The sequence below is a fragment of the Gymnogyps californianus genome, chromosome 12, assembly GCF_018139145.2.
Source record: "Gymnogyps californianus isolate 813 chromosome 12, ASM1813914v2, whole genome shotgun sequence".
NCBI lineage: Eukaryota > Metazoa > Chordata > Aves > Accipitriformes > Cathartidae > Gymnogyps > Gymnogyps californianus.
The window spans coordinates 5,682,709-5,694,646 of record NC_059482.1 but is presented as its reverse complement, the minus strand read 5'-3'; the positions used below and the strand labels follow the sequence as shown (position 1 = coordinate 5,694,646).

Here is an 11,938-nt window from a genome sequence, read left to right as displayed (position 1 = left end):
TTCCTTGAACGGGAATGGCTTTATTCTTGAGAGAATTTACGCGTAAACAAGAAGCTGCTGTTCCCTGTGCTAGAAGAACCCACTGTATTCAAGGGCACATGACTTGGTTAAGCTTATGATGGCTTCAGCGTTGTGTATTTGTTTCTTTATGTTCTGGGACTAGTTAGCAGCTTTTCTGGTCTTCTGCTACAGGTCTTGTAGCAATAATCTGTGAATGTGGTTCTTACAAATATTATCTTGTATCAGGTTGTAGTAAAACCTCTGTCTAATCTATCTGATTTGACAGTTTCAAAACCTCAGCAAAAATCTTACCTGGCGTGAAACACTGGGAAAACGTGGAAATAAAGTTTATAGTTTTCCCTGCAACTTTAAACATTTTTTTCTGTAGTCCTAAAGAATTTACTACCTGTCTGCAATAGCTGCAACTTATAATGACTATAAAGAACATGATTGGCTTTACTTACTGTTAATTGGTAATGCAGTTCATTTTTCAGTTTTCTCACTGAAGCAGCAGTATTTTCAGTTGTCTGAATGGGAGAGACTATCTTCTCTCCTTCTAGACTATGGAAAATGTTACTAGTTTCACAGATACATACATGTTTGAATTTTCTATTTAGTGGAAAACAGGACTGAAACAAGTATATATGGATTTATTTATCTTGGGGCTATTTGTGAAGGATGCTTCTTTTGTAGAGCTTGCATTTTATACCTAAATATGAAAAACAGGATTAGAAAATATATTGCCACAGGGGGAAGGGTACAAAGAAGGGAAGAAAATGGTATGTGAGAGTGTCTCTGTTCTGTCAGAACGATACTGCACTTCCGTAACTGTAGCACCATAACTGAATAGCAGTTAGGACAAGTTACTACAACAAAACCCCTATGTTTCCTGGAAATTAACAACCAAGATAGAGCTTGACTCCAGATAGTCATTGGCTGAGATTTTCAGATATCCAGAGTATTGAAAGAGATAAAAGATGCATATAGATCATAGTATCAACTATAATGACCTATTTTTAAATAGATCTTTATAACTTCTTAATAGGTTCTTTATAGGTTCTTTCCCTCTTGTCTTGCAACAAAACACCAAACAGGTACAAAAAATTACTGCCATTTCAGATTGAAATGTTTAGCTTTTGTTCTTCAGGAAGAGTGAAGGAATGCAGCAGACAGTAATCCTGTCAGCAGCCTTGGGCTGTTTCTGGCATAGGTGCCTATGTTGTTTGCCATTCAGTAGGTGGCACTCCTCTCTCCAACACAGAGGTACCGTCGCTTGAAAAATCAAATTTGCTGCCAGAAACATGGTGGCCCTGTTCTAACCTCCAGTGTGACAACTCTCATACTCTGCACCTCAAGCTGATATGCCGCTCTACTTAAAGATAGGCTGCTTAAAGAATTGTAACATACTTTCTATACAAATTAGTGTTCTAAAAGATTTCCAGATTTCCCTAAGCAATTCCCAGGAAAATTTGTATTGGGAGACAAAGCAAACTGCTTGGAGCTGTTATTTAACGCTAGCACTCAGCTCCTGCGTTCTTCTCTAGAGGTGGTTTCACCTGAGTATTGGGTGAAGAGATGAAGCCATGTCATCCTTCCATTTTTTTAAAGGAATAAACACATAATTATTTAGATACAGAGAATACATATCACTGATTTTACTGAAACTGTGCCTCTAGAAGGTGATAATTCTTTAGCTCTGATGTTGAGATACCTGAAGATGAACACAACTAACAAATTGATGCCAGAAAACTACTAAAAACTACATTTATGCACGTTTATTAGTAAAGAAATCTAAAAAGACATTGAATTCCTCCATCTGTTTTAAAGTGGAAACCATATGCTATTGGGAGCCTTGCACCGGTATTACCTTTCCCTATTCCAATTTTTTATCAAAGCATCAAAAGAGGGGAAGGGTAAGTTGCAATGAATCTCTGTCCTGAATGCTGAATTGAATTGCAGTTACCTATGTATCTATGGAAAGACTGCTGTGTTACTTTGGTTTTTGTTTAACACAAAAGCAAAGGAGAACTTGATCTGCAAGTTCCTCATTTAGCATGAGATGAAACAAGAATAAGTGAATATCAGAATGCACAGAATACATATTAAACAGAAACAAGCAAAGAGCACATTAACAAGATTTAAAAAATGCATCTACTTAGAATGAATAAGAAAAAATAATTGTAAATAACTGTCAGTCCCCACCACTGTCTGCTTTCCAGGTCATTTCCATTTCTTTTAGGTGCCAAATTAGCAAGGAATGTATGCAAATGTTTGTCTGTGAAGCTCAATAGGATTTAGCACTGTTTAAGTTAAGAATATTATTAAATGCCTTGCAGAGTAGGCATGGATTTAAGAATGTTCCTAAAGTTAGGCATTGCTTCAGTGCTCAGCAGCATCAAATACCTAATTACTGTGCTGGGCTACCGTAGTCATTCCGAGTGAATCTAAATGAAGAGGTTGTACTTCATCCCCAGAATAAGCTATTTAAGGCTCTAATGAATCTATCTTATGGTCAGGAAGAAACTAAACCTACATCAAAGTAATTGGCATTCATCAGCTTATAATTCTATTAATAGCATCTACAAAAACTACAAATACCCGCATTGCTCACAAGGAAATTTTATTTTTTTTCTCACAGTCTAACAAGCTTTAAAAAAAGCATGAAATTACAATATAGAAATGTTAGGTCAGTCTAGATGGCACTGCAGCTCCCGCAACGTGGCTGACTGATAAGGAAGGTAGTCCAGAAAGCAGTGGAACCTCCTGCATTTTTTATTCATTTCCTTCCTTGACCTCAACATACCTGATCCTGACATTATCGGTTTAAGAGCCCTGGATGTAATCATGTTTTGTATATTGTTTTTGGTTTGTATGTGGAATCTGCATACAGGCATGATTGACTGTTCTTTTTAAAAGCAATAGGATTAGAAACAGTTGCAATACTTCTGTCTGATGTAAGAGCACAGTGCCAGTATAACTGCTCAGGATCTTCTTGCAGGAGTGAGACCTTTGTATGGCTTGAGATAAGCAACAATTCGTGAATTTCTATTTTCTGTCCCCTCACTTAATCATTCATGATGTCAGCTGCTTTTTCACCCTTCTGCTCTGTTGCTCTAGCATCGTGACTACAGGAAGCAATCTCAGCTGAAGTACCATTGAGCATCTTCTGAGAGATAATGGCTTTTGTATTCTTCCAGGAAGGGTCTGAAGTATCCTTGGGCGTGGCATCTTTCACAGGTAGAAGTACTTGTGAAGACTTAAAGTCAAAGATTGAGAGCCATTTGGATCAAGCACATTAATCTCTTTATGCCTTACAGCTCCTGGATTTTTGACACCTTCCAGGTTCCACATACAGTGTCCTTTTTATTGGCGGGTTCTTCATTTCACCTTGGAATGTTTGAACAGTGTAACTTGTTATGTATTTCCATTTTAATGCCATATGTTGTAGGACAACAGTTAGACATACTAGAATGGGTTGAAAACTCTTCCTTTTCTGAAGCTGTATCAGCTATGGCATCTACACTTAACTCACCTTGTGATTTTGATTGATTTCTTGTGGTCTTGGCTTCTTGACCTATACTGTTGTCAAGAGATTGCAGCATGTCTAAGCAGAACTGGCAATTGTTGGAAGTTTCATTTGCCTTGCATTTCTTGGCTTGTTTTTGCAGCTGGAAGCAGGCAAGTGGATCAGTTTTACCCCAGCCTCGCATCTGGTAATAGGGAAGCACGTTAAATCTGAGACAAGCCAGAGCATTGTAAGAACAAAAATGTCAAAGAAATAGCATTTGCTGATGTAACTGGACACTACACTCACGCTATTTGTGTTTTCTTCTAAGTACAAAATCACAAGTAATTGTAATTCCTCACTGGTCCTATTTTGTAATGTTGCATAGTGAAAGACCCCCTGCACTGAAGGAAGGAACTGAGGCGTTTCGTGGTCCCTCCCGGGGCGGGGGGGTCAGTTTTATCCCGAGAGAGAACAGGTTAATCCAACCTCTGGTGTGGTCGTTTGTCACAGCTGAACACCGCTCTCTCCTTCAGTATCTCGGAGGAGACTTTTCGTCACATCTTTTCTTCACCATGGGTGTAGAAGTGATGATGAAAAAAAAAAATCCCCAAATCTCTATAAAATGATTTCAAAGCGGTCAGACGCGGCGCCTGACGTTCGCCGAGTCCAAACCAGCCGCCGACCTGGGCGCGGTCCCGGGCCCCGATCCCCGGGCCGCCCCCCCGCAGACACCCGCCGCCTCCCCGCCCTCCTCGGCCGCGGCGCCCTCGCTGAGGGGCAGCCGGGCGCCGCTCCCCGCCTCCCCCTCCGCTTCCTGCGGCGGGCCGCTCCTCTGCCCGCCTTTGCCCCGCGGGGCGCTGCTCCCTGCAACGGCCTGAGGCGGCGGGGCGCGCCCTGCCGCGCCGGCGCCCAGCGGTTACCCCGGCAACGCGGGGGGCGCGCGGCGGCGCCGCAGTGGCCTGTGAGGAAATGGCGGGGCTCCTCCGTGAGGCCTGTTCGTGAGGGGAAGACGCCGCACTGGCCCTGTGAGTGCTGCCCAGGCAGTGGGACGCTGCGGGGGAGCTCCTGAGCTCCCTCCCCGCCTCAGCTTATCCCGTGGGTCCTGTGATTTGCATGGATATGGCAGGGCCTGGTATCCGGAAGCTGGCCGCTGGCCTGAGGTGGCTGGAAGACGGCCGGTGGGGAAGGACTCTGAAGCCTAATGACAGGCGGGCGTCTGGGAACCGTCAGGCCAAGCATGGCAGATGGGAGAAAGGATGGAACCGGACAGCCTGGAAGGAAAAAACGAGGAGAATGCTGAAAGGGGCCGAAGGAAGGAGAGAGCCTATACAGAGGTTTAAAAACATGAATAGGAAGAGAGGAGTGCGTATGAGAAAAATGGATGTGAAATGACCAAATATGAGGAAAAGGAAAGAAAAACTGTGAGAAAGATGAAGAAAAGAAAAAATTAAAAAATGAGGAGACAAATTGATCTTACAATATAAGGAATCTAAATAATCACTTACAGTGAATCACTGCCTGACCAATAGATCTTTAAATATGAAAAAATATAAAAATTAAAATCAAGCATACCGTGAGCATATTTTTATGTCTAAAATCATTAACTAGCACTACTGAGACCATTTGCAGTGGCTAGAAAGTCCTGCGGTTATTTTATAACATGGCGTGAAGACTGAGTCACAAGCACTCTTTCCAGAAGATGGGATTTGGGGACATCCTGAAGTGCATTTATTCAGGTATTTGCATGAAAATCTATGTTAAAAGTTCTAGGACTGAAAGAGTCCCAGTCGTGCTAGCTGTTAGTTAATCCTCGTTAAAAACACTCAATCCTTTTAAAAACAGCAGAAGTATTTATATAAGAAAAATACTTTAAATGCTTCTCCACAAAATGAGATCTATCTGTTTGGGTTTTTTTTTTCTTTTCCACTGTAGTCTTAATTGGGACTTTTTTCGGCTTACGCTCTCTCCAGAAGTCTTAAGCCAATCACTTAAGAGTCAACAGAGACGGTTAATGCTTAACTAATAAAATTGTGTGTGAGCTTCATCATACAGTAAGGCAGATTCACAAGGTCATGAACTGAGGTAAACTCTTAGAATTCTATTTTCTTGTTAATATTGTATCTTCATTTGGATCCTGATATTTAGGGAAAAAAAATCAAAACAAAACCAAAAACCCACAAACCAAAAACCAACCACAAAGCAACCTTTCCAAGTGTCACATCTGTCTAGCAGAACGTGCAGCCCTTTGGAAATTATTCACTGATCTTTGTTTGACATCAAATGTCCTTGATACAACTCTGTGAATCACACAACTTTCATCTTAATAGATAAAGACTGCATATCATGGTTAGGTGAAGATAATATTTGGTACAGAAGATCGATACCATTGTATTTTAACAGAATACTTAATTTTTTTAATATATACCTCAGGCATATTACCTAATTCTTCTGGCACTTCTTTGAGATATGACTATGATATTTTCTTGGGGAAATAAAGTCTGAGTTAATCATTAATGTGAAACGGTGTGGGATGGTATTTTTAAAGTATAAGCATGCAGAACAAGTGTATCATGCAAGGCTTACAAACTGTCAGTGTAAATACCATTGTCAGATTCATGTAGTCATATAAGATTATTAAACTCTCGGCTGATATTCTAGTGTAACACCTACGTAGTTCATCAGCTTCAGAAGAGCTGCACAGATACAAATGAGAGTAGAAGCTGACCTTTCCAATTCACATAGTGAGTCACAACTTCATCTCGAAAGCTGATGTAATCATAATGCACTTCGCCTTTGCATCCATTTTATCTTCCTACAGTTCTTATTACTAAAAATAAACTGTTCTGGAAAGTTAAAGTGGACATGTGACAGTGGCCACTTTGGATAAGCCCCAGCACGCAGACACTCCTCCCTATTAATGGTTCCATTGTAGTTCTGCCTAATGCGGAAATAAGCACCAGCATCTGCTTTCTCCTAGATTACCTGGAGTCAAGACAATTGATAAATGCAGCAGAAGAAAGCTCCCAGTTCATTGCCTGCATTGGTTTTGCCTTTTTCTTTGCGAATCATTTAATTTTAACAAAAGAGGGGACTCAACGTCTCTGTTCGGCTAGTTGGAAATTCTCAGGCATCAGATGGATTTTAAATGCAGTTTGGCACAGCAGAAATGTCAGGGTCACTCAGTGCTACATCAGCAGAACAAGAGGCTGTCTTCAAAATTTTTGATGTCAGCTGGAAGATGCAGAGATGGGTCAACAAAAAGTTATTAGGACGATGTTATTACGACAAACTTTTATCCTATGACATGCTATTTAAATCTACAAAGGGAGAGGAATCTGTAGGAATGAAAACAATGCCCGAGTGCCATTTCCTAAGTCTGTCGACACTAATTGTGATGTAAGACCACCTGCTTTTCTTACCTTATAATAGAGCAACACTGTATAGCTCTAGAATTTACATTATGACTGCTCTATTCCTGCTGGCACTTTTAAAATTAATTTGTCATAAAAATAATATTTTCCAGTGAAAAGATAATAGGTATTTTTTCAAAGGGGCTAGCTAGGTCAGTACTAACGATTTCTTTATCAGCTTTGTTATTGACAGTATTATTTAGAAAAGAGCCTTGGATAATGTCCTTAATATAGCACTATAAATGAACAGACAGATTAGACTTTTAAACTTACATGTTCAAAATTTTGTGAACTAAATTAAGATAGAGAGGGGGTGGTGTATGGATGCCTACCACTGCATATATTAAGCCATGGTTTCTGTATGTGTGGTAGTGCTTGCTCGCTTCTAAGGATTTAAGCATTTGCTGTGTACAAATATTTACAGTAGGCAAAACCGAAAGAACTTCCTTTTACAAATGGTGTCTGATGCTTCCCATTTTGAACTCGTACCACAATTTCCACATCACAGAAGGATGCACAAGGCTGCAGGCTATTTGAGGAAATGTCTGTGTGTATGTTTGTTAAATTTCAGTGCTCGAAACTTTCATTTGCCATGTCTGTCTTAAATTCATGGGATGAGGAAGACCAGCCTAGTAATAAGGACACCCTCAGAAGTGAAAGATGTGGGTAAGAGTTCCCACAGCTTCACCCTTGGCAAGTGAGCAAGAGAGTAAAAAGAAAGCAGCAGCATACCTCCCACGCTAGATTCAGCGAGACATGTTGGGAATGTTCAGATCAAGAGAAAAAATTGAGAAATACCTTTCTTATGGATTCTGGTGGAGTTTACATGGTGACAGCGCTCAACAGAGACAAGGCTGAGGTGCCCCCACGTGTGCCAGAACTTGAGGTGTCTGGGGGAAATTGCAGGTGAAAATGTGAGCACCTCCGGGATTAGCTGGTGAGTTGATGTTTTGATGATTTAAATACCATTTAATTCTGATTTTTTAAAAGCCTGTAAATGGCTTGCTTCTACTCTACTCCACAAGGATCTCCTGTGAAATTATTTACAGTGGGCATGCATTCATATCAAGTCTCCTTCTACCCTTTTTTCCACTATCCACATGCCCATACAGTACTCTCATTCTCTTGCAAGGCTAAAGAACCGTCATTTCTGATGATGACAACCGTACCTGATGATGACAAAAGCTGAACTCAATTGAAATTCCTGAACTGTGTTCTCATCATGTCAATCCATTTATATGGGTGTTCATCTGCATCTCATGTTGCCTTGATCTGGCTAGTCCAAAGCTTATTGTGTTGTTTTGGGTTTTGTTTCTTTCTTATCACAGGTTTTTCTCATTTTTTATGCCACTCTTTGGTTTACTAACTTTGGGGAATCTGTATGTTCAACTCGATTACATGAACTACATTGCCTACAATCACCAGTGAGGAAAGGAGTTGGTTGTTGTTTTTTTTTCCTGTTCCGTGAAATATTACCAAGGTTGTGGGAGAAAGGAGGCCTGAAAAAGCCAAAAAGCAAGAGTATTACACAAGTTTATGATAAGAAGAAGTTAAGCAACTAAAATTACCAGAAGAGGGGAAGTCGAACTCATACTAAGGCACCCCAATTGTCTACAGTACAGCAGAAGCTAAATTACTCCAAACAGTCGAGTTCCCTGTGTATATCACAAAGACATATCCAAAACTCACTGAATGTGTAATCACTTTTAAGCCAGTTTAATTAGTTCTGATAGTTTCACAATAGTTTAAAAAAGGCAAAGACTTTGCATATTAATGTAAAAAATAAAGTTCTTCCTGTTTGCTGGTCTTAAAGTGAAATTAACATCAGCAAAACCAAATGTTAATTCCTTAGAAAATTTTAATTATGACAGTTAGAAATCACTAAAACATAATCTAAAAGGATGTAGTCTTAAAGCCTGTTTGAACAGTTCTTTGGGTCTGTTCTTTTTCTCCCCCAAATCAGTACAAGTAGATGAAAATGAAACATGCGTTCACGTAGATTTCCCGAAATACTCATTTTTGGGAGGGAGGCATGGGCAAGAGGCCTAATGAATCTTTCCTGTAGTGTGAGTTAAAGGACAAGTGAGACAATTTTAAGATCCTGGGCTAATGAATTCAGATGTAATCCTTTATGTTATTACTATTTGATTTTTCAAAACCTATGATCATCCTGTGAATGTAAGACAATGACATGACAAATCATTGGGAAGCATAATGGTGTCCAATTTAACACTGCTGGGCAGATTTTTTCATTTCCTACTTATGAACCATCTGTCATTAAAAAGATTTGGACCCTAGCGGCAATAACCTAGGAATTATTTTCATACTTATTAATAAAGGAATTAAAGCTGATAGTTCTAATATGAGACAGTGGGGAGCTTTTCCCCGTGTTCTGGTGGCTTTTTTTTTTTAAACTCTTGGTCCTTATCGGGTTTACTTGTCCCATTCTTAATCTCATCAGCCACATTTCCACTGCCTAGACTTTCAAAGGAACACCAAGCGCTGCAGATAAAATGATGAAGGTGTAAAAGCTCCTGCTCAGAAGCTAAATCAGAATCACATGTCAACACAGTTCAGGCTCAGTCTCTGGCAGGATCATTGTTTTTAATGCAATTTACTAATTAAAAATGAGTACCAGATTACGGAAAGTCTGGAATGAAGCGGCTTGCTAAAACAGTGTTTTAGCTCGTTGAACTGCCTGCACCAGAGTCTGCTTTTCATTAAACTACAATTAATTTGAATATTGCTCGGCAATAGTTAAATACTCTTCTGAAAAGAACAAACGTGGTTTATGTTTCATAATCGGCCCTCCGTGTTTAGACTGGAGCTGCTTTTACTACAGACGGAAATCTGTAGCAGGGCTGCGGCAGGTGTATTTTATTCAGCAGATGTACCGTAAACGCATTACAGCAGATTAGCTGGATTTCTTCCTTTAAATGTACACTGTGAGATCCAACTTGCAAGCCAGCTGTTTCTTATCGGCTCCTTTAATCTTCCAGAACCCGGCTTTGCTTCTTCCTTTAGCAGCTATTTCTGTAACGGATCGGGCGAGGGAGAGCGCCGCTATGAATTTTAATGCTTCCACCGGGAAATCCCTCCCGCCTCCTCTTTTTGGATGAGATCCTCGAGGAAAGACCCAGAACACAGCGAGGAGGAGGAGGAGGAGAGGGACCGCGTAGCCGCGGTATTGGGGAAAGCGGGAAGGGGGAGCCGCCGGGAGAGGGGGGCCGGCAGCCGGGGGAGTGTAATTAGGGAAGGTGGCGAGGACGACACCGAGGCGGGCAGAGCGGCGGGTGGGGAGCGCGGAGCGATGGGGGAGGAAGCATGACTCGGGGCGTATTTCGCTGCCTGACCCCGGCACGTCAGCAGCAGCGGCAGCAGCCGGAGCGCCGCGGTCCCGCCGCCGCCCGCGGACACATGCGCCCGCCGGCATCCCCCTCGGCCGGCCGCGACGGGGACAACGCCGAGGCGATCCCGCTGCCCCTGGCTCCAGGCGAGAGGCAGAGCCCGCGGACCGGGCGCTAGACCGCCTCGCCATCCGCACGCCGCGGCCCGAGAGGAGGAGCCCCGGCCGGCCGGGAGGGAGCGAGGCGGCGGCCCCGGGTGGTGCGCTAGCCGCCGGCACAGCCGCCGCTCCCACCGGCCGCTCCATGGATAAGGCGGGCTCGCTGCACACCTCGGTGCCCACGCCGCCGCCGCGGCTCTACCTGCCGCGCAACTTCAGCTGCAGCGCTTGCCTCTATGGCAGCCTGGCCGAGCAGTGCAAGGGGGGCTGCAGCCCCGACGGCGACGCCGCGCCCACGCCCGTGGTGCGGGAAGCGGCGGGCGAGAAGCCGCCGCCGCCGCCCCGCGGCCGGGAGCCCTCGCTGCCCGCCGTGCCTCCCAGCCCCACGCAGCGCCGCCGCGCCAAGTCGCTGCCCACGCCCGGCGACCGCAGCCTGCGGCCGGCGCTGCAGCAGAGCCCGTCTCGCCGCAAGACGGTGCGGTTCGCCGACTCCCTCGGCCTGGAGCTCACCTCCGTGCGCCACTTCTGCGAGGCCGACCTGCCGCAGGTGCCGCTGCCCGCCCCGCCGCCGCCGCGCACCGCCGACCTCTTCAAGACCAGGAAGCCGCCGGCGCTGGGAGACCTGGAGCCGGTGCTGTTCGGGCCGCCGCCGCCGCTGCTGGAGCCGCTCTTCCCGCCGCAGCCCGGCGCCAGCCCCGGCTTCGCGGAGCGGGTGCGGCAGCACAAGGTGAGGCTGGAGTGGGTGCGGGCCGAGCCGGCGGGGCTGCGCGGCGCCGTGCGCGTCCTCAACCTGGCCTACGAGAAGGCCGTGTCGGTGCGCTACACGCTCAACAGCTGGGCCAGCTGCGCCGAGGTGCCCGCCACCTACCAGCCGGCCGGGCCGGCGGACGGCCTCACCGACCGCTTCGCCTTCCTCCTGCCCCTGGGCGCCGCCGCCGCCGAGGCCACGCTGGAGTTCGCCGTTCGCTACCGCGTCGCCGGCGCCGAGTACTGGGACAACAACGAGGGCGCGAACTACCGGCTGCGGGGCCGGCAGCCCGTCCTGCCCGCCGCCGGTCCCCCGCAGGACCCCGACAGCACCGCGTGGATCCACTTCATCTGAGGCGCGGGGCGGCGGGGGGCGGCCGCCTCCTGAGGGAGCCGCCGCCTCAGCGCTGAGGGAGCGCGGAGCCCGGCGGGGCCGGCGGGCCGGTCCTGCCCGCGCTGAGGGCCGAGGGCTGTGGCGGGAGCCCGGCGGGGCCCCCTCACGGGAGGGCTCGGCCCGCCTCCGGCCTCGCCGGCCGCCCTGCCCGCCCCGGGGGTCTGCGGCCCAGCGCGGGCCTCGTTTCCAGCCGCTTCTCCGTGAGTCGCCGGAAGATGTTTTCCGGAATTCTGTTTACAGATGGATAACTTATATTTTCTATTTCACTAGCGATGTCGAGGGGAGACCTTCCAGGCTGTCACAGGGGTGTCGGCAGGGAGGCCGGGCGCACGGTGTGCGGCCGACGTGCGTTTGCCGCCTCAATCTCCCGGTGC

At 45.8% G+C, this 11,938-nt stretch overlaps 1 protein-coding gene across 1 annotated transcript; it reads left to right on the top strand.

The window, feature by feature from the left end:
• Window positions 1-10,568: 10,568 nt before the first annotated feature.
• Window positions 10,569-11,525, top strand: LOC127021330 (protein phosphatase 1 regulatory subunit 3E-like). The gene has a single exon (XM_050904318.1). The coding sequence runs from the start codon at window positions 10,569-10,571 to the stop codon at window positions 11,523-11,525; it is 957 nt and encodes a 318-aa protein (XP_050760275.1).
• Window positions 11,526-11,938: the final 413 nt, after the last annotated feature.